Raw genomic sequence first — 23,829 nt, 5'->3', positions numbered from 1 at the left:
TCTCTTCCTCAAGCAAAGCAACTTAATTGCAACAGACTGAATGCAGAGCAGACATAAGTATCCAACTCTCTTTTTGTTAGGTCAGATATTAGAGATTCACAAAAAAAAATGATCAATGTCACTCTTCACATTTTTTTTGCTGTGGAAAACATAGTTATTTTTATAAAAAATATGCTCACATGTGGCAGGTTTATTATTTTTCAATGTATCAATACCTAGTTGCTTTTTCTCTTTTAATTTCTAATATGGTACATATCAATAGATATCCACAAAAATATCAAAAACACTTTGGAGTCATCAATAATTTTTAAGATTCTAAAGGATTTCTGAGACCAAAGAAAATGAGAACTGCTTTACTTTAAGAAACTGATAAAAATAGTTTTCCTACTTGTGGTAGAGTCATTATTCATGAAATTACTTGACTTCTTTGTTGACATCCTCTTGGCCACATGATATTGATTAGGAAAAGGGAAATTGGGTATCTGAAAACTTTGAGTCTGATGCTTAGGGTTAATGCCATATATTTAGCTGAAGTGTGTGTGTCTGTGTGTGTGTGTGTGTGTGTGTGTGTGTGTGTGTGTGTGTGTGTGTGTTATGGCAATTCATTTACTCTATTTTTTGTTGGTTTGCTTTTAAGTTTCTATTTTAATTCCAGTTTGTTAAAATATAGGGTAATATTAGATACTGGTGTACAGCATAGTGATTAAAGACTTCCATACAACACCTGGTGCTCATCACAAGTGCTCTCCTTAATCTCTATCACCTATTTCACCCATACATCCCACCCACCTTCCCTCTAGCAACCATCATTTGCTGTCTATAGTCTGTTTCTTGGTTTGCCTCTATGTTTCTTTTTTTCTCATACATACATATGATATATATAGCAAAATTTTTTCCTCAGATCTTGGATTAGGGTTTGGTTTAGAGCTAAGGTATGGGTTAGGGTTAGAGTTACAGCCAGGGTGAGGGTATATGCCTATTATCTTGCAATTCAGAGACCTCTACAGAGGCATCAGTTTAGGGTTAGAGTTAGGGTTGGGATTAATGGTTAGCAGTTAGGGGTTAGGGTTAAGGTTTGGAGCTAGGTTTAAGATTAGGGTGAGTCTATGTGCCTCCATTCCAGCAGTTTGAGACCTCTCCAGAGGCTAAGTTTAGGGTTAGAGTTAGGGCTAGATGTAGAGCTTAGGGGTTATTGGTAAGGGGTAGGGTTAGGCATAGAGTCAGGGTTAAAGTGTGTTAGGTTTAGGGTTTGTGCTTAGCGTCATACAGTTGAGAGATTTCTCCAGAGAATAAGACATCAGAATTTTATTGGAGTGAGAACAAAGAAGGCAACCATCCACTGAGCTAAGGTAAAGAGGGGACTTGGTGGTCTAAATACTCTCTAAGTGGACATTCAGTTGGTCCTTCTGATTTTCTTTCTTTTGTTTTGTTTTTCCCTCAAGATTTATTTAAATTCCTTTTAGTGAACATGCAGTGTAATGCAGGTTCGGTTGTAGACTTTCCTGTTTCAACACTTAAATAAATCACCTGGTGCTCATCACAAATCCCCTCCTTAGTCCCCATCACATATTTAACCCTATCTTCTGCCCACTTTCCCTCTGGCAACTATCAGTTTGATCTTTATAGTTAAGAATCTGTATCTTTATTTTTCTCTCTTCCCCTCACCCCCATGTTCGTTTGTTTTGTTTCTTAAATTCCACATATGAGTGAAATTGTATGGTATCTGTCTTTCTCTGACATTTCAGTTAGCATAATATTCTCTAGCTCCATCCATGTCCTTTCAGATGGCAATATTTCATTATTTTTTCATCACTGAGTAATATTACACTCTCTGTGTGTGTATGCCACATCTTTATATATTCTTCAGTAGATGGACATTTGGGGTCTTCCCCTAAGTTGGCTATTGTTGGTAATGCTGCTGTAAACATTGGGGTGCACGTATCACTTCAAATCAGTATTTTTGTATCCTTTGGGTAAATACCTAGTAATGCAATTGGTAGATCATATTGTAGTTCTATTTTCAATTTTTTGAAGAACATCCATTCTGTTTTCCAGAGTGGCTATACCAGTTTGCATTCCCACCAACAGTGTAAGAGGGTTCCCCTTCCTCCACATCCTCAACAACACCTGTTGTTTCCTGTGTTGTTAATTTTAGCCATTATGACTGGTGTGAGGTGATATCTCATTGTGGTTTTGATATGTATTTCCCTTTTGATGAGTGGTGTTGAACATCTTTTCATTTGTCTGTTGTCCATCTGTATGTCTTCTTTGGAAAAATATTGATTCATGTCTTTTGCCCATTTTTTAATTGGATTATTTATTTTTTGGGTGTTGAGTTTGATAAGTTATTTTCATATTTTGGATTCGAACCCTTTATCAGATATGTCTTTTGCAAATATCTTCTCCCATTGTGTAAGTTGCCTTTTAGTTTTGTTGTTTGTCTCCTTCACTGTACAGAAAACTTTTATTTTGATAAAGTCCCAGTAGTTTATTTTTGCCTTTGGTTCTCTTGGCTCAGGAGATATACTTAGTCATACCTGATGTCAAAGAGGTTGCTGCCTATGTCCCCTTTAGGTTTTTGATGGTTTACTGTCTCACATACATCTGTCATTCAGTTTGAATTTGTTTTTGTGTATAGTGTAAAAAAGTGTGGTCCAGTTTTATTTTTTTACTTTTTAGAGAGAAACAGACAGAGCACAAGCAGGGGAGGGGCAGAGAGAGAGAGACAGAGACAGAATCTGGAGCAGGCTTCAGGCTCTGAGCTGTCAGCACAGAGCCTGATGTGGGGCTTGAACTCACAAACCATGAGATCATGACCTGAGCCAAAGTCGGATACCCAACTGACTGAGCTACCCAGGTGCCCCTGGTCTAGTTTCATTCTTTTGCAAATTACTGTCTAGTTTTCCCAGTATCATTTGTTGAAGAGACTGTTTTTTATCCATTGGTTATTCTTCCCAACTTTGTCAAAGATTATTTGATCATATAGTTCTGGGTTCATTTCTGGGTTTTCTATTCTGTTCCATTGATCTGTGTGTCTCTTTTTTGCCAGTAATGTAGTTTCTTGATCACTACAACTTTGTAATATAACTTGAAGTCTGGGATTGTCATGTCTCCAGGTTTGCTTTTCTTTTCAAGATTGCTTTGGCTATGCGGGGTCTTTTGTGATTCCATTCAAATTTTAGGACTGTTCTAGCTCTGTGAAAAATACTGTAGTATTTTTTTAGAGATTACATTAAATGTGTATATTGCTTTGAGTAATGTAGACATTTTAACAATATTTGTCCTTCCAATTCATGAGCATGGAACGTTTTTCCATTTCTTTGTGTCCTCTTTAATTTCTTTCATCAGTATTCTATAGTTTTTTAGAGTGCAGATCTTTTACCTCTTTCATTAGGTTCATTCCTAGGCATCTTATGGTTTTGGTGCAATTGGAAATGGGATCAATTTATTGATTTCTCTTTTCACTTCTTCATTATTGGTGTATAGAAATGTAACAGATTGCTGTACACTCATTTTGTATCTTGTGACTCTACTGAACTTGTTTATGAGTTTTAGTAAGTTTTTTTGTGGAGTCTTTTGGGTTTTCTATATATGGTACCATGCCATCTACAAATAGTGAAAGTTTTATTCCTTCTGGCAAGGAAGAATTTGGATGCTTTGTGTTTCTTCTTTTTTTTTTCTCTGATTGCTGTGGATCAGACTTCCAGTACTATGTTAAATCAAAGTGGTGAGAGTGGATTTTCCTGTCTTGTTAGGAAGCTCTCAGTTTTTCCCCAATAAAGATGATATTAGCTGTGTATTTGTCATATATGACCTTAATTATATTGTGGTTTGCTCCCTCTAATCTTACTTTCTGGAGGGTTTTTATTATGAATGGATATTGTACTTTGTCAAATGCTTTTTCTGCGTCTTTTGAAATGATTGTAATGTTTTTGTCTTTTCTTTTAATAATGTTATGTATCATGTTGATTGATTTATGAATATTGAACCACTGTTTTAACCCAAGAATAAATCCCAATTGGTCATGGTGAATGATAGTTTTTTTTAAGATTTTATTTTTACGTAATTTCTACACCCACTGTGGGGCTTGAACTTACAACTCCGAGATTAGATGCATGCTCTACTGATTGAGCCATCCAGACAACCTTGATTTTTTTTTAAATATATTGTGGATTAATTTTGCTAATATTCTGTTAAGAATTTTTGCACCTGTATTCTTCAGGGATATTGGCCTGTAGTTCTCTTTTTGTGGTGTCTGTCTGGTGTTGGTATCAGGGATATTGGCCTGTAGTTCTCTTTTTGTGGTGTCTCTCTGGTGTTGGTATCAGGGTAATGGTAAGAGAATGAATTTGGAAGTTTTCCTTCTTTTTTCTAATTCTTAGAATAATTTGAGAAGAATATATATTAATTCTTATTTAAAGGTTTGGTAGAACTCTGCGAACCCATCTGGTCCTGAACTTTTGTTTGTTTGGATTTTTTTGATTACTGATTCATTTCATTGCTAGTAATTGGTCTGTTCAAGTTTTCTATTACTTCTTGTTTCAGTTTTTGTAATTTATATTGTTTCTAGGAATTTATCCATTTCTTACAGGCTGTCCCAAATTGTTGGCATATAGTTTTTCATATTTGTATTTCATATTCTTCTACAACTGTATTTCTGTGGTGTTCGCTATTATTTCTTTTCTGTCATTTGTGATTTTATTCATTTGGGTCCTTTCTCTTTTCTTTTTGATAATCTGGCTAGAGGTTTATCAGTTTTATTAGTTGTTTCAAGGAACCAACTCCTGCTTTCATTGATCTGTTCTATTGTTGTTTTTTTTTTGTTTCTATATAGTTTATTTCAAATCAGTGAACAACTTTCACTATTTTAAAAAAATGAAACCACCCTCTACTAGTAAATAACTCCTGTAAAATTTCCATCTATTAATATTTATCTTTATAACTGAAGCTTTTTAAAAACAGCTTTTTTTAATGTTTATTTATTTTTGAGAGAGAGACAGAGACAGAGAGAGACAGAGAGAGACAGAGAGCAAGCCGAGGAGGAGCAGAGAGAGAGGGAGACACAGAATCCGAAACAGGCTCCAGGTTCTGAGCTGTCAGCACAGTTCCTGACGTGGGGCTCAAACTCATGAACCATGAGACTATAACCTGAGCTGAGGTTGGATGCTTAACCGACTGAGCCACCCAGGCACCCCTAGAAACTTAGCTTTAATGAGTCATAATTTTAATTTGAAAATATGAGATATTATTACCTAAGCTTGCTCAGTAACAGTAAAGAGTTTAACTTTAATGTATTGGAATAATTAGCCATCTTGATTCTTCAACCTGGCAGACAGATATAATTGCCTATGATTTCTTACAGAAAATAAAATGTATGCTAACTTCTAAAATGGACCAATAAGGAAGTAGAAATGAAGATATCAAACTAAGAGTTATATCATTTTTTGGTCTTTATTAAGGTAACAAAAAGGAGCTTGGGTCTTAAAAGGAGTTCCTTTAGATGAAATTGCCCTTCATTATGTTGCTTATCTTTTATGTCACAAACTTCTTAAAGTCCTTGACCATGTCATCTATTTTAATAATTTTCTTTCCTATGGTAATATGTATGAGAGTGTGATTTAGTAAATGAATGAAAATGAGAAAAAAATCAAGTAAGAGTATAATTTATAGAGAAAGATCTATCTTTATAAAATTAGAGAAAATGTAGGGCCTGAAACATGCACTAGTCTGTGTATAGCAAGAATGTCTTGAAATGTGAATTTTACTTTTTTCAAAAAATTCCTCTGTTAGGTTTTTCTTGTTCGAAAGAAGACTGGTCCTGATGCTGGGCAGCTCTATGCAATGAAGGTGTTAAAAAAAGCTTCTTTAAAAGGTAGAAGATGAGAAAGTTTAATAAAATAGAATTTGATAAACCTTGTTTTAACAAATATGCTGTGTATTGCTTGTAAAAATTGGGTAGATTCAGTTTTCTTTAAACATTAGTAATTGTTACAGTTTTCTAGCCTGTAAGTGATATTTCTAGGTTTGATATTGGCATATACTATAATTTAGTGAGACTATACCCTGGTAAAAATTTAATGGTATAAAAGTGACACATTTTATTTTACTTAAAATGTACTTGTTTGATTAAGCTATATTATTTTATTTCAAGTTTCTTAATTTTTTTTCTGTTCTATTTGTGTTGGTTTTGCATACTGAAAAAGCACAACCACTTGGATACACATATATACACCATCTTCTAGGCTGTGATAACAATAACATTGCCCAGTTTTTTTTAAATTTTTTTAATGTTTATTTCTGAGAGAGAGAGAGAGACAGAGCATGAGTGGGGGAGGGGCAGAGAGAGAGGGGGAGACACAGAATCCGAAGCAGGCTCCAGGCTCAGAGCTGTCAGCATAGAGCCCGACGCGGGGCTCAAACTCACAAACAGTGAGATCATGACCTGAGCCGAAGCCAATTGCTCAACCAACTGAGCCACCCAGGTGCCCCAACATTGCTCAGTTTTAATCAGTAAACACATTTGAACAATCGGAGACCAATACATAATAAATGCATATTAACCAAATACCTATTTATGTCACTTTAACCCATCTCTAGATCAAAACTAAATTTGTTGGCTTTCTGATAGTATGGTAATTACTGTCTAGGAATATATAGACTGCAAATTTAGGCAAATTTAGGCACTTATAAAGTTGCATTTTATATTTTCATATTTTTGTTTGGTGAATTATTTATGAGATCTCTACTTAAATTTTATATAGAAGAGTAATATATTCTACTTTACTATAATTTTTAGTTCGAGACAGAGTTCGGACAAAGATGGAGAGGGATATACTGGTGGAAGTAAATCATCCATTTATTGTCAAATTACACTATGGTATGTAATTTTTTTAATTTATGGAATTAGAGAGTTAAGCTTTCCTTTCAAGTAATAATATAATAGGAAATAAATACTTCAAACTGATTTAATAATTCAACTATGTAAAACATATTCATCTGAAATAAGAATAAGAACTAATAACCAGCTTTGAATTGTATTTTCTGTATCTGTTGGTTAACTTGTCTAAGGTAATAAGATAGTATCTTCTGATTACCTGTCTGGTAGTATTTCTTTACTCTGCTATGCTGTACCTTTAATGATCTTAGGCTATAAAGTGTGATGATTTATTCAAAGCATTTGGTGTTTGCATGTGTTCCTCTTACATGTTGTTCATAATGAGTATATTCATTTATTTCCTACTTCTATTGGAGAGGACAATGTAGGTATATTAGTCCATTTAAGTTATTCTCTCTTATATTTGGGGGGAGAAGAATACCAGTAAGAAGCAAGTAGGTATAATGGAAAGAACATGAATTTGGAGTCCGACTGTTCTGAGTTTGAATCATGGCTCCATTGATAATTTAATGCATGCATGAGATTGTGAAGTTTGGTTTTCCTGGAGAATTCAAAGGTATATACATCATTAAATCACTGATACATTCTACAATGTCACTTTAAATTTTCAAGAGATAAATTAGCAGTAGATTTAAAAAATTCTTAGGTAATTTTGAAAAATAATGCAGTAAAGTAGGTATTAAATTATTTTTATAAAAAACACTCAAGAAATGTCCACCCATTTTTCTTTTACTCCCTGTTATCCTAAATCTCTTCCTTAAATCTCTAGGGTGACATGACATTAATCAGTATATACCAATTGTGTGCAAAACACTGTATTGAATGCAGTAGGCTATAGAGGTGAAACAATCTCTGATCTCAAAAAAAAATTATATCTATGGGAACACAGACATGTAAACGAATTAACTGTACATTCCAAAGTGGAGTTAAGAGAGACATAAATAAAGAACAATGATATCTCAAAAGTAGTAACAAATAATTCTTATGCAGAAGAGGGTAAAGATGCTAAAGGAAATGTGAAAAGAGAGAAATCCTTAATAGAGGAAAGCTTAATAGAGGAGTTGGCATTTTTGTTGAGCTTGAAAAAATTAGTAGATTTTCATTAGGTAGGGAGGCAGAGTTCAGGAAGTTTGCAATTGAACACCATTGATCCATAAATCAGGAAAATGATGGTGGTAGACATTTCTGTGTAAAGCCACATGCAAAGTTGATTATGTTCTGGGAAGGCGTTTATAGCTATTTCAACGCTAAATTCAATTGTGAGATAATGTTACCCAAAAACATTGGACCATTTGAATAAATTCTTAATTCCTTTATAGTGTTTAATGATAAAACTCTAAATTTGTTTATCAAAATTTATACTAAGCTTGTTAAGCCTTTAAGATTGTTCTGTTACTACATTCTAATTTATAATTAGCCTTTCAGACTGAAGGGAAGCTGTATTTAATACTAGATTTTCTCAGGGGAGGAGATGTCTTTACAAGATTATCCAAAGAGGTGAGTATCTGTGAATTTTTTACTATATTTTATTGAAACAAAAATCATTTTTGTTCTGATAATTAATTTTTCTATAGAAAAGTTAAATAATTATTCTGTTTGTTTCACTGCATAGTATTTAGTGGATGTGCCAGTTAATGGTATTTTCTGTCTTCCTGTCATTTAGATCCATCTCAATGTGCTACTCATTATTCCCTTAGGCACAAGATCAATATAAATAACTGGATGAAGTAGATAGGGGCAAGCCTAGGATTTTGGCTACTCAAGCTACCAAAATGCCTCTGGGAGTAGTGTTTATTTTATTCATGTTTAAAACAGGTGTATGGAGGTATAATTGACATAGAATAAATTGCACATATTACGGTACATATTTGATAAAATTTGACATTCGTATATACCTGTGAAACCATCGTCACAATCAAGATAATAAGCTTATCCGTCGTCCCCAACCATTTTCTTGTGCCCCTTTGTAATTCCTCCCTTCTGCCCCACTCCTACTGAATCTGATTTTTGTCATTGTTTGGTTTGCATTTTCTAGGATTTTATATAAATGGAACCATAGAGTATGTATTTTTTTTTGGTCTGGCGTATTTAACTCAATAATTATTTTGAGATTTCACCATGGTGTTATATGTATCAGTGGTTCATTCATTTTTATTGCTGAGTAGTATTCCACTGTATGAATATGCCACAATTTGTTTATGCATTAATTTATTGATGGATGTTTGGATTGTTTGCAGTTTTGGGATATTACTGATAAAACTGCTACAAACATTCATGTACAAATGAGTGTATGGACATATGTTTTCATATTTATGGTTAAATACCTAGGAGTATGACTGGGCTATTTGGTAGATGTATGTTTTAACTTATTTTAAAGACACTGTCAAATTGTTTTCCAAGGTGGTATAACTTTTACACTCCCAGCAGCAACATATGAGAGTTCCAGTTGCTCCACATCCTTGCCAACCCTTGATATATGGTCAGTCTTGTTTTCATTTTGGACATGAGTGTGGGTAGTGGTACCTTATTGTGGTTTTGAATTGCATAATTCTAATGACTGATGATGTTGAGAATTTTTCAGTGCACTTATTTGACAACTGTTTATTTTCTTTGGTAAAATATCTGTTTAAATCTTTGGCCCATTTTTGAATTGAGTTGTTCTTCTGAGTTTTGAGAGTCTTTATATATTTTGGATGGTAGGTCGTTTAACATATATGTTGTTTGTAAATATTTTCTTCTGGTCTGTAGTTTATCTTTTCATTCTCTGTAACAATTTCTTTCAAAAAGCAGTTCTTTTTAAAAAAGCAGAAGTTCCTAATTTTGATCAAGTCCAACTTAATTTTTTTCTTTTATGAATTTGGTGTCCTATTTAAAAAAATATTTGCCTAATCTCAGGTCACAAAGATTTTCTGTTTCCTACACAATTTGTAATTTTAGGTTTTACATTTAAGTTTATAATCCTTCAGTGTATGGTGAAGATATGTGTTGAAGTCCTATTTTTTTTTTTGCATGTACATACCCCATTGTTCTAGCATTATGATTAGAAAAGTCCATGCTTTCTTCACTGAATTACCTTGCATTTTTGTTGAAAATCAATTGATCATATTTTGTTCTGTTGATCTATTTGTCTATCTTGATTTCAATACCATGTGATTTCTTGATTACCTTTATAATATGTCTTAAAGTAAGGTAGTGCAAATCCTTGAGCTTTGCTCTTCTTTTTCAAAGTTGTTTTGCCTCTTCTGGATCCTTTGCATTTCCATATCAATTTTAAAATCAGCTCTTCACTTTCTACAAAAAAGCTTACTGTGGATTGCATTGAACCTCTAAGTCAATTTGCAAATAATTTACATTTTCATAACATTGAGTCTCCCAATCCACGAATATATTTCTTTCCAGTTTTTGAGTCTTCTTTAATTTCTCTCATCAATATCTTGTCATTTTAAGTCTATAGGTTGTCATTTTCAGTCTATAAGTCTTATGCATTTATTAATCAAATTTACCTGTTTCCTTTTAAAAATGCCATTGTAGGGGCGCCTGGGTGGCTCAGTCAGTTGAGCGTCCAACTTCGACTCAGGTCATGATCTCACAACTCGTGGGTTTGAGCCCCGCGTCAGGCTCTGTGCTGACAGTTTGGAGCCTGGAGCCTGCTTCGGATTCTGTGTCTCCCTCTTTCTCTCTCCCTTCCCCACTCATATTCTGTCTCCATCTCTCTCAAAAATAAACATTAAAAAAAATTAAAAAATAAAAAAAATAAAAATGCTGTTGTAAATGGAATTGCTTTCTTATTAATTTCATTTTCAAGTTGGATGGAAATACAATTGATGTTTTTTTGCATACTGAATTTGTGTCCCACAGTTTAACTGAACTTCCTTATTACACCTAACAGCTTTTTTTTGTAGACTCCATAGAATTTTCTATTTGTAATCTGCAAATAAGGAGTTTTTACTTCTTTTCCATTATCAACATCATTTCTTTCTTTTATTTGTCTTTGCTGCACTGGCTGGGCCCTCCAGTTCAGTCTTCTATTGAATTGATAAGAGCAGACACTCTTGCCTTATTTCTGGTCTTAGGGGAAAAGCATAATTTTAGCATAAGTTATAAAGTTAAGTATAGGTCTTTTTACATGTTCTTTATCAAGTGAGAAAGTTCCTTTCTGTTACTTGTTTGTTGTATGTTAGATTTTGTAATATTTAATTATTTTTTCTTTTTTTCCCCAAATGTTTATTTATTTATGTGGGAGCAGGGAAAGGGCAGAGAGAGAGGGAGAGAGAGAATTCCAAGCAGGCTCCATGCTGTCAGCAAAGAGCCCGATGCAGTGGTCAATCCCACGAACCATGAGATCATGACATGAGCCAAAATCAGGAACTGGATGCTCAACCGACTGAGACACCCAGGCGCCCCTGTAATAATTCTTTTACTGCCATTATTGAGGTGTTATATATTTTTTCTTCTTTAATGTTTTTTTTTAAAATTTTTTTAAATGTTTTATTTATTTTTGAGACAGAGAAAGACAGAGCATGAACGGGGGAGGGTCAGAGAGAGAGGGAGACACAAAATCTGAAGCAGGCTCCAGGCTCTGAGCTGTCAGCACAGAGCCCGACGCGGGGCTCGAACTCACGGACCGTGAGATCATGATCTGAGCCAAAGTCGGACGCTTAACCGACTGAGCCACCCAGGCGCCCCTCTTCTTTAATGTTTTAATAGGTGAATTACATTGATTGATTGTCAAATGTTGAAGCAATCTTGCCTATGGATGAACCCCCACCATGTAATCATGATGCATTATCTTTTTTGCATATTGGTGGGTGATATTTCCTAAATGCTTGTTAAGAATTTTTACATTTATTTTTATGAGGGACATTTGACTATAGATTTTGTGTATTGTTTATGCCTTGTTTTGATGTCAGAGCAAATCTGGTTTTATAGAATGAGTTGGGTAGTGTTTTCTCCTGTTCTGTTTTTTTAGAGAATTCAATGTTAAATTGTTATTAAAGTCTAGAAGAATTCAATGTTAAATTGTTACTAAATGATTGGTAGAATTCACCAGTGAATCTATCTGGCCTGAAGTTTTTTAATGGTAAGATGTTTTAACTACAAATTCAATTTGTTTAAGAGACTTGGAGGTATTAAGTTTATCTTTTTTTTTTTTTTTGAGTGAGCTTTGGTATCTTTGCCTTTTAAAAATTTAACCATTTTACCATTTTAGCAAATTTATCAAATTCACTGGCATGAAAATGTTCATAATAGTCCCTTATTATCCTTTTTATAGCAGTAGAAGCATTAATGATACTTGTATCACCATACCTGATGTTCTTATTTTGTCTCTTCTCTCTTTTTTATCTTGCTTAGCCTTGCTAGAGGTTTATCAATTTTATTTTATTTTTTCTCAACAAATCAACTGGCTTTGGGCTTCACTGATTTTCTCTATTCTATTTCATTGTTTTCCACAGTAACTTTTATTACTTCATTTTTTTCCTGCTTACTATATATTTCACTAACTTTCCAGGTTTTTAAGATGGAAGCTGAAGTTACTAATTTGAGACCTTTCATCTTTCCTAATGTAGGTGTATACTGTTTTAACCATCTCTCTGAACAATACTTTAGCATTATCCCACATATTTTGATATGTGATGTTTTTATTTTCCTTCAGTTTCACGTACTCTCTAATTTCCTTTTTATTTTTTTCTTTGACTCATGGAGTATTTAGAAGTATGTTATTTAATTTATAAATATTTTGGCATTTTCCAGATAACTTTGTATTATTGACTTCTAATTTATTTTCATTGTAGTCATAAACCATAGTTTGTATGACTTCAATTCCCTTAAATTCACTTATAATTATTTTATGCTTCAGTATATAGTATATTTTTGTAAATGTTCTGTGTATACTTAAGGAGAATGTGTATTCTGATTTCGAGTAGTGGAAGGTCCTAAATGCAATTAGATCAAGTTGGCTAATAGTGGTATTAAGTCTACTGCATTCTTAATTTTTTGTCTATATATTCTATAAATTTTTGTGATACAGAGATTGAAAACTTTGACTATAATTACATATTTATCTTTTTTCTGTTAATTTTAAATTTCTGTTAAGTTTTGGTTTATGTATTTGAAAGTTGCTGAGTGTGTAAATTTTCGGGATTATCATTTCTTTTTGATAAACTGATACCTTTATTATTATGAGATGACTTATTTTAACACTGTTAATGTACTTAAAGCAATTATCCTTGCTTTTTATCCAATCTGAAAATCTATGCCTTTTAATTTTAATTTGAGTGTTATACCTGTTACATTTAATATGATTATTGATTTGGCTGTGTTTAAATCTCCAATTTTGCTGTTTATATGGGTTTTTTTTGTCTCATCTGTTCTTTGTTTTTCCCTATTTTCTGACTTATTTTTAAATTGATGTACAACTTTATATTAGTGTCAGGTGTACAACAATGATTTGACACTTGTGTACACTGCAAATTTATCACCACAGTAAATTTAGTCATCATATTTCACCACAAAAAGTTACCAATTTTTTTTCTTGTGCTAAGAATTTTCAAGATCTATTCTTGTGTCATCTATAAATATTCACTACAATACCACTGACTGTAGTCACCATGCTGCACACCACATACCCACCACCTATTTGTTTATCACAACTGAAGTTTGTACCTACTGACCCCCCCCCTCACCCATTCCTCCACTCACCAACCATCCTTTGTCAGGCAGCCACCACTCTTCTCATTTCCATGACTTTTATTATATTTGTTTGTTTTGTTTTTTAGATTACACGTGAAATAATATGATATTTGCGATTCTTTGACTTACTTCATGTAGCATAACACCCTCAAGGTCCACCCATGTTGTTACAAATGGAAAATGTTCCTTCTTTTTTATTGGTAGATAATACTCCATTGTATACATATACCATCTCTTCTTTATCCATTCATAAATCAATGGACACTTAACATGATTTCTGTATATTGGCTGTTGTAAGTAATGCTATAGCAAACATAGGGGTGGACATCTTTTCAAATTGGTGTTTATATTTCCTGTGGGTAAATATCCAGCCTTGAAATTGCTAGATCAAATGGTAGTTCTGTTTTTTTAACTTTTTGAGGAATCTTCATATACTGGTTTGCATAGTGGCCATACCAATTTACATTCCTACAGACAGTGCACAAGTGATCCATTTTCTCCACATCATCCTCAATAGTTATTATTCTTTTCTTTTTGATGATAGCCATTCTAACAGGTGTGAGGCAATATCTCATTGTGCATTTGATTTGCATTTCCCTGATGATTAGTAATGTCTTCTTTGAAAATATGTCTATTCAGATCTTCTGATCATTTTTTAAAATCAAATTGTTTTTTATTTTTTGGTGATGAGTTGCAGGAGTTCATTATATATTTTGGATAGTAATACCTTATCAGATATGTGACTTGCAAATATTAGTATGTTGCCTTTTCATTTCATTGATATTTTTCTTTGCCGTGCAGGAGCTTTTTTGTTTGATGTGCTCCCACTTGTTTATTTTTGCTGTTGTTACCTTTGGAGTCAGATTAAAAAAAAACATTAAGATCAATGTCAAGGAGTTTTTACTGCCTAAGTTTTCTTTCAGGAGTTGTATGGTTTTGGGTCCTATGTTTAACTCTTTAATCCATTTTAACTTAATTTTCTTTGTGTGTATGGTATAAGATATTAACCTAGTTGCATTGTTTTCATGTGGCTATCCAGTTTTCCCAACAACATTTATTAAAGAGACTATCTTTTCGCCCTTGTATATTCTTCCTTTATCATAAGTTAATTGGCCATATATGTATAGGTTTATTTTTGGACTCTGTTCTATTAAGGTATGTGTCTATTTTTATGTCAATACCATATTATTTTTCTTACTATAGCTTTGTAATATAGTTTTAACTCAGGGAGCTTGATGACTACATTTTTTTTCTTTCTCAAGGTTGCTTTGGATATTTAAGATCTTTTATTATTCCAAACAGATTTTAAAATTGTTCATTCTAACTTTCTTCAATAATGCCTTTGGAATTATAGTGGAATTGCATTGAATTTGTACATTTTTCTTGTATAATGTGGACATTTTAACAGTATTAATTCTTCTGATCTGTAGTGGAGAATATTGTTCCATTTATTTGTGACCTTTTCCATTTATTATTTTTTTAAATTTTCCAGTTAGTAAACATACAGTGCAGTCTTGGTGTCAGTAGTAGAACCCAGTGATTCATCTCTTATATGTGATAGAGCTCATCTCAAAAAGTGCCCTCCTTTATGCCTTTCACCCATTTAACTCACCCCCTCCAGCAACCCTCAGTTTGTTCTATGTATTTAAGAGTTTCTTATGGTTTTATCCCCCTTTGTTTTGATCTAATTTTTCCTTCCCTTCCCCTATGTTCATCTGTTGAGTTTACCAAATTCCACGTATGAATGAAATTATGTGGTATGTCTTTATCAGACCGACTTATGTCACTTAGCATACTACTCTCCAGTTCCACCCATATTGTTGCAAATGGTAAGATTTTATTCTTTTCATCACCAAGTAGTGTACCATGTTGTATGTACATCTTCTTAATCCATTCATCAGTTGAAGGACATTTGGGCTCTTTTCATAATTTGGCTATTGTTGAAAGCACTGCTATAAACACTGAGGCACACATGCCCCTTCAAATCAGCATTTTTGTATTCTTTGAATAAATTCCTAGTAGTGCAATTGCTGGGTTGTAGGGTAGTTCTATTTTTAATTATTTAAAATTAAAAATGGAACCTCCATATTGTTTTCCAGAATAGCTGCACCAGTTTGCATTCCTACCAACAGTACAAAAGGGTTCCCCTTTCTCCACGTTCTTGCCCAAATCTATTGTTTCCTGAGTTGATTTTAGCCATTCTGACTGGTATCTCCTTGTGGTTTTGTTTTGTATTTCCCTGATTATGAGTGATGTTGAGCCTCTTTTCATGTGTCAGTTAGTCATCTGGATGACTTCTTTGGAAAAGTGTGTCTATTTGTGTTTTCTACCCATTTATTCACTAGATATTTGGTTTTTTTTGGGGGGGGTGTTGAGTTTGGTAAGATCTTTATAGATTTTGAATACTCATCCTTTATCTGATATATCATTTGCAAATATCTTCTTCTATTCCATCAGATCCCCTTTAGTTTTGTTGATTGTTTCCTTTGCTGTTCAGAAGCTTTTTATCTTGATGTGGTCCCAATAGTTCATTTCTGCTTTTATTTCTCTTGCCACTGGAGACACGTCAAGTAAGAAGTTGCTGTGGCCTAAGTGAAAGTGGTTGCTGCCTGTATTCTCCCATAGGATTTTGATGGTTTCCAGTATCACGTTTAGATCTTTCATCTATTTTGAATTTATTTTTGTATGGTTTAAGAACGTGGTCCAGGTTCATTCTTCTGTATGTTGCTGTCCAGTTCTCCCAGCACCATTTGATAAACAGACTGTCTTTTTGCCATTGGATACTCTTTTCTGTTTTATTGAAGATTAGTTGACCATATATTTGTGTGTCCATTTCTGGGTTCTTTATTCCATTGGTCTATAGGTCTATTTTGTGCCAATACCATCCTACCTTAATGATATTGCTTTGCAATACAGGTTAAAAGTCTGGGATTGTGATGTCTCTACTTTGGTTTTTTTTCAACATCACTTTGACTATTCAGGGTCTTTGTGGTTACATACAAATTTTAGGATTGTTTGTTCTAGCTCTGTGAAGAATGCTGGTATTATTTGGGTAGGGATTGCATTAAATGTGTTGATTGATTTGGGGAGTATTGATATTTTAACAATATTTGTTCTTCCAGTCCATGAGCATGGAATGCTTTTCCATTTCTTTATGTGTTCTTCAATTTCTTTCATCAGCTTTCTATAGTTTTCAGCATAAAAATCTTTACGTCTTTGGTCAGGTTTAATCCTAGGTATTTTATCATTTTTGTTACAATTGTAAATGGGATCGATTCCTTGATACCTCTGTCTGTTGCTTCATTATTGGTGTATAGAAATGTAACTGATTTCTGTATGTTGATTTTATGTCCTACGACTTTGCTGAATTCATGTATCAGCCCTAGCAGTTTTTCTTTTTCTTTCTTTCTTTTTTTTTTTTTTTTTGTGGAGTATTTCGGGTTTTCCATGTAGAGTATCATGTCATCTGCAAGGAGTAAAAGTTTAACTTTCTCCTTGCCAATTTGTATGCCATTTATTTCGTTTTGTTTTCTGATTGCTGAGGCTAGGACTACCAACACTATGTTGAACAACAAGTGGTGAGAGTGGACATCCCTGTCATGTTCCTGATCTTATGGGGAAAGCTCTCAGTTTTTCCACATTGAGGATAATATTAGCTGTGGGCCTTTCATGTATGGCTTTCATGACGTTAAGGTATGCTTCTTCTATACCTACTTTCTTGAGTGTTTTTATCAGGAAATGATGCTATATTTTCTCAACTGCTTTTTTTTGCATCTATTGACTGGATCATATAATCCTTACCCTTTCTTCTATTAATGTGATGCATCACGTTGATTGATTTGCAAATATTGAACCAGCCCTGCAGCCAAGGAATGATTTAAAGTTGATCATGATGAATAATTCTTCTAATATACTGTTCAATTTGATTTCCTAGTATCTTGTTAAGAAATTTTGTATCTAGGTTAACATGAATATTGGCATGTAATTCTCCTTTTTAGTGGGGTTTTGTCTAGTTTGGAATCAATATAATGCTTGCTTCATAGAATGAGTTTAGAACTTTTCCTTCCATTTCTATTTTTTGGAACATTTTGAGGAGAATATGTATTTACTCTTCCTTAAATTCTGGTAGAATTCCCCTGGGAAGCCATCTGGCCCAGGATGCTTACTTGTTGGAAGATATTTGATAACTCATTCAATTTCTTTGCTGGTTATGGGTTTGTTCAAAATTTCTAATTCTTCTGGTTTGGATTTTTGTAGTGTGTGAATGTTTAGGAATTTCTCCATTTCGTCCAGATTGTCCAGTTTTTTGGCATATAATTTTTCATACTATTCTCTTATAATTGTTTGTGTTTCTGTGGTGTTGGTTGTGGTCTCTCCTTGTTCATTTGCGATTTGATTTATTTGGGTCCTCTCTCTTTTCTTTTTGGTAGTCCATATAGGGCTTTATCAATTTTGTTTATTATTTCAAAAAACCAGCTCTTAGTTTAATTAACCTGTTCTACTGTTTATTATTATTATTATTATTATTATTATTATTATTATTCTGTATTGTTTATTTCTGCACTGTTCCTTATTATTTCCCTTCTTCTGCTGGCTTTGGGCTTTATTCAGTGCTCCTTTTCTAAGTCCTTTAGGTGTAAGGTTAGGTTGTGTATTTGGGACCTTTCTTGCTTCTTGAGATTGGGATGAATTGCAAGGTATTTTCCTCTTAGGCCTGCATCCCAAAGGGTTTGGACTATTGTGTTTTAATTTTCATTTGCTTCCATGTATTTTTTAATTTCTTTAATTTCCTCGGTAACCCATTCATTCTTTAGTAGGATGGTCTTTAACCTCCATGTATTTGAGGGATTTCCAATTTTTTTCTTGTGGTTGACTTCAAGTTTCATAGTATTGTGATCTGAAAATATGCATGGTATGATCTTGATCTTTTTGTACCTGTTGAGAGCTATTTTGTGACACAGTATATGATCGGTTTTGGAGAATGTTCCATGTTCACTCAAGAAGAGTGTATTCTGCTGCTTTAAGATGAAGTGTTCTGAATATATCTGTGAAGTCTATCTGGTCCAATGTGTCATTCAGTGTTGTAGTTTCCTTATTGATTTTCTGCCTAGATGATCTGTCCATTGCTGTTAATGGAGTACTAAAATCTCCTGCAATTGTGACAGTATTATCCATAAGCTTGCTTATGATTGTGATTAATTGATTCATATATTTGGGTGCTATCATATTGGGGGCATAAATATTTATAATGTTAGTTCTTCTTGATGGATAGACCCTTTAATTATGATATAATGCCCTTCATTTCTTGTTACAGTCTTTGGTTTCAAATCTAGTTTGTCTGATATAAGTATGGCTACTTTGGCTTTCTTTTGATGTTTGTTAGCATGTAGATGGTTCTACATCACCTCACTTTCACTCTTCAGGTGTCTAAGTCTAAAATGAGTCTCTTGTAGGCAGCATATAGATGTATCTTTTTTTTTAATCCATTCTGATGTCCTATACTTTTTTGATTGGGGCATTTAGTTCATTTATATTCAGAATGATTTTTGAAATATACGAATTTAGTGCCTTTGTGTTATCTATAGATTTCATGTTTGTTATGATGTCTCTGGTCTTTTTCAGTCTTTGCTGCTTTCCACTCTCACGGTCCCCCTTAGGATCTATTACCAGACTATTTTAGTGCTCAATAACTCCCATAGTTTTTGGTTGTCTGGGAAAGTCTTTATTTCTCCTTCTATTCTGAATGGCAGCTTTGCTGTGTAAAGGATTCTTGGCTCCATAGTTTTTATGTTCAGCACATTGAATATTTCCTGTCACTGCCTTCTGGCCTGCCAAGTTTCATTGGACAGGTTTTACTAAGAGGTTCCACTAACCTTATGTATCTACCCATGTAGGTTAAGAAATGTTTGTCCCTAGCTGTTTTCAGAATTCTCTCTGTCTTTGTATTTTGCAAGTTTCACTATGATATTTTGTGGTGTTGACCTGTTTTTGTTGATTTTGAAGGGAGTTCTCTGTGCCTCTTGGACTTGGATACCTGTTTCCCTTCTCAGATTAGGGACGTTCTCAGCTATGCTTTGTTCAAATAAACCTTCTGACCCTTTCTCTTGCTCTTCTTCTGGAACTCCATTGACACAGATATTTTCATTTCATGGAATCACTTAGCTCTCCAATTCTCCCCTTGTGATCTAGTAATTTCCTTTCCCTATTTTTTTCAGATTTATTATTTTTCATAATTTTTCTTTTATTTCACCTATTCTCTCATCTGCTTCTTTCATCCTTACTGTCATTGTATCTAATTTATTTTGCATTTCAGTTATAGCATTTCTAAATTCATCCTGACTAGTTCTTAAGTTTTTGATCTCTGCAGCAAGAGTTTCCCTGGTGTGTTCTATGCTTTTATCAAGCCCAACTATTAGTCTTAGGACTGTTATACTAATTTTTTTTCATGGGGCACCTGGGTAGCTCAGTCGGTTAAGTATTTGAATTCATCTCAGGTCATGATCTAGTGGTTTGAGAGTTCGAGCCCCATGCCCACATCAGACTCTGTACTGACAGCCCAGAGCCTGGAGCCTGCTTGAGATTATGTGTCTTGTTCTCTCTGCTCCCTGCTCCCCAGTGCTCATGGTCTTTCCCTCTTTCTCAAAAATAAATATTAAAAAACTGTGTTTCAATGTTTTTCAGATATCTTCTTATATCTGTTTTGAGCAATTCTCTGACTGTGATTTCTTCTTGACCTTTCTTTGGCAAAAGGTCCTCCAACTTGTCATTTTGCCAAACTTCTGTCTTTTGTGTCTTTTAAAAGCTTGTTATATGTCCTACCCCTGAGTGTACTACTGTATTATAGAGGCGCCATACATTGTCCTGACCTGGCACTTCAGGATGTGGTTTCGGTGTATGTTGCATGCACCTGTTGTTACGTTTTGGCTGGTGTATTCTACTGGTCAGTCCTCTGCAGAGCTCCTCCTTGATTGTAGCGGTGGAGTGTTTGGACCCTCAACCAGATATGCTTTGATTTTTTTATTGAAATGGCTGTGGAAATAAAAGAAGGAAAAGTTGGGTGGGGGGGAGGCGAAGACTGATCCTATAAAAAAGGAAAAATGAAAGGGGCAGTAAGAAGAGCAGAGAATCAAAAAAATATAAGGTTAAACCAGAGAAAGAGAAAGGGAATTAAAAAGAAGAAAGGAAAAGGTGGAAAAAGAAAAGAATAAAGATTCCTGATTAAACAAAGAAACAAACAAATGTGTGTGTGTGTGTGTGTGTGTGTATTTATAGTAAGAATTGACCCAAAACAAATCAGAAATGATGAGCCTGATTCCAAAAGAAAAAAAATAATGTAGAAAAAATGAAAAATAAAATAAAATAAGTGAAAAAGATATGTCTATTGGTTCCTGGGACCAGTAGCTGTGCTGGACTGGAGGAGAGTCTGACTGAGTTGGGGCAGTCAGTCTTGCTCCAGTAGATAAGCAGTTGCCTGCATGGACTTAGGGGATTTGGTGTAAGCCTGTCCCATCTCTACTGGGGTCCCCTGTGCTGCTCTCTGAAGTCCCACCATTTTGGTGTTGGGGGTAAAATGGCAACACCCCACTCTGTCCTCCCCAGACTAGGTATCTCAACCCACGCTGTTCAGGCAGCCCTCATAGAATAGAGAAGGCGGTCAGCTTGCCCTGCTCCACAGTTCTCCTTCACCTTCTAGGTACTTGGCTGAGCTTCAAAGCCCAAAGTCTTAAAGGACCCAGTCTGTCTGGCTTTTCTCCCCTGTTGCAGAATAGAGCCACTCTGCCCTGCTGATAAAAGGCCTTTGGCTGACACCTGCAGGGTCTTTTGTCTTTGGGAAAGCAATAAACCTTCTTCCCAAAGTCCTCCAGGAAGGGGGCTGTTCTGTCCCAGTGTGCCCCTGAGAACGCTATACCATGCTATGTACTCCTGGGCCAGCTCTTACCTGCCCACGTGTGCAAACCAAGGCTCCCAGCTTTGTTCCAGAGAAAGTCACACACTTTCAGACCTCCCAAGTTTCAGCTTCTAAGGCTGTTTGCAAAAAATAAACTGGCCCTCTCCATACTTCTTGTTTCCCAGTCTGTGATCCAGTGAGGTTTTCCTTTTGTGCTAATGTGATGCTGCACTTTCACAACCCCTTTCTCTTTCTCTCCTTTTTGTCTCTCCACAGAAAGGGTTCCCTCCCCTCAGTGCCTATGCCATTTTATCACCCCCAATTCACATGCAGGCACCTCGATCCTGCCAAGCTGTCTCCCTCCAACTGTGGAGATCCTTCTGCCAATTCACAGATTGCTTTCATGGGTGTTCCAAGTGATCTGACCTCAATAAAGCTGTGTTTGAGGGACAACAAAAATCCCAGTCGCCCTACTTAACTCCCATCTTAACTCCCTCTTCAATTACTTTCATCAATGTGTTATAGTTTTCAGTGTACAGATTTTTAACCCTTTGATTAAGTTTATTTTTTTTTTAATTTTTTTTCAACGTTTATTTATTTTTGGGACAGAGAGAGACAGAGCATGAACAGGCGAGGGGCAGAGAGAGAGGGAGACACAGAATAGGAAACAGGCTCCAGGCTCTGAGCCATCAGCCCAGAGCCTGACGCGGGGCTCGAACTCACCGCGAGATCGTGACCTGGCTGAAGTCGGACGCTTAACCGACTGCGCCACCCAGGCGCCCCAACCCTTTGATTAAGTTTATATGTAGATATTTTTTTTCTTTTTTAAATAATATAATATAAATGGATAGTTTTCTTAATTTCTCTTTCTGATAGTTCATTATTAGTTTATAGAAATGCAACAGATTATTGCATGTTGATTTTGTACCTTGGAAGTTTACCAACTTTGTTTATTAGTTCTAACACTTTTTTTTTTAATGGAGTCTTTAGTGTTTTCCATATACAAAATTATGGTGTCTACAAATAGTGGTGGTTTTACTTCTTCATTCCAATTTGGATGTCTTTTTAATTATTTTTCTTCCTAATTGGTCTAGTGAAGATTTTTTTTTTTCAACGTGTATTTATTTTTGGGACAGAGAGAGACAGAGCATGAACGGGGGAGGGGCAGAGAGAGAGGGAGACACAGAATCGGAAAAAGGCTCCAGGCTCTGAGCCATCAGCCCAGAGCCTGACGCGGGGCTCGAACTCACGGACCGCGAGATCGTGACCTGGCTGAAGTCGGACGCTTAACCGACTGCGCCACCCAGGCGCCCCAAGATTTTTAATACATATGTTGAATAAAAGTGGAGAAAGTGGACATCCTTGTCTTGTTCCTATCTTAGGAAGCTTTTCACAGTTGAGTATATTAGCTGTGGACTTATTTATTACGTTGAGGTATGTTCCCTATACACCCACATTTTTGAGAGATTTTACTTAAAAAGGTGTTGAATTTTGTCACATGTTTTTTTCTACGTCTACTGACATGATCATGTAATTTTTATCCTTTATTCTGTTAATGTGGTGGTTCATGTTTGATTTTTCGGTGTGGAATCATCCCTGTATCCCTGGAATAAATACCTCTTGATTATGGTATACAGTTCTTTAATGTGTTGTTGAATTTGGGAATATTTTGTTGAAAATTTTTGAATCTATGTTTATCAGGGATGTTGCGCTGCACTTTTCTATTTTTTTTTTATTTCTCTTGTTTCTTTTAGTTTTTTTAGTACCTTGTGCAGTTTCATTATCAGGATAATTCTGGCTTCATGAAACGATTTTGGAAACTTTGCCTCTACTTCATTTTTTTTAATATAGTTTTAGGATAGGTACTCACTCTTCTTTAAATGTTTGATAGAATTCAACTATCTGACTGAAGTTGTCTGACTTTTGTTAGGATATATATATATATATATATATATATATATATATATAAATGATTCAGTTTTATTACTGCTTTGCTCTGTTTTTCTATTTCTTCTTGATCCAGTTTTGGATTATTATATGTTTCAAGAATTTACTATTGCTTCCAGTATTGTTCATAGCAACCTCTTACACTATGTTTTATATTTGTTGGAGGTTGTAACTTCTCTTTCATTTCTGATTTTATTTATTTGACCCATCTTACTTTTTTCATGGTGAGTTTAGTGAAAAGTTTGTCAATTTTGTTTATCCTGTCATTGCAAATGGCAAGATTTCATTCTTCTTGTGGCTGAATAATATTCCACTGTACAAATATATACCACATCTTTATCCACTCATCTGTCAGTGGAAACTGGGGATGCTTCAATAATTTGACTGTTGTAAATAATGCTGCAATAAA

General features: G+C 34.6%; 1 protein-coding gene across 1 annotated transcript in view; it reads left to right on the top strand.

Moving 5' to 3' along the window:
* The window catches only part of RPS6KA6 (ribosomal protein S6 kinase A6), a 181,125-nt gene that overhangs the window by 55,365 nt on the left and 101,931 nt on the right, over nucleotides 1-23,829 (top strand). Inside the window, exons 4-6 of the mRNA XM_047843898.1 lie at nucleotides 5,791-5,872; nucleotides 6,797-6,877; nucleotides 8,313-8,392. Of these exons, the coding sequence (XP_047699854.1) occupies nucleotides 5,791-5,872; nucleotides 6,797-6,877; nucleotides 8,313-8,392 (243 nt within the window). The remainder of the gene's footprint in view (nucleotides 1-5,790; nucleotides 5,873-6,796; nucleotides 6,878-8,312; nucleotides 8,393-23,829) is intronic.

Source organism: Prionailurus viverrinus, chromosome X (genome assembly GCF_022837055.1).
Source record: "Prionailurus viverrinus isolate Anna chromosome X, UM_Priviv_1.0, whole genome shotgun sequence".
In the NCBI taxonomy this organism is placed as follows: Eukaryota; Metazoa; Chordata; class Mammalia; order Carnivora; family Felidae; genus Prionailurus; species Prionailurus viverrinus.
The sequence above is the reverse complement of the archived record's forward strand: the minus strand, read 5'-3'. Positions and strand labels throughout refer to the sequence as shown.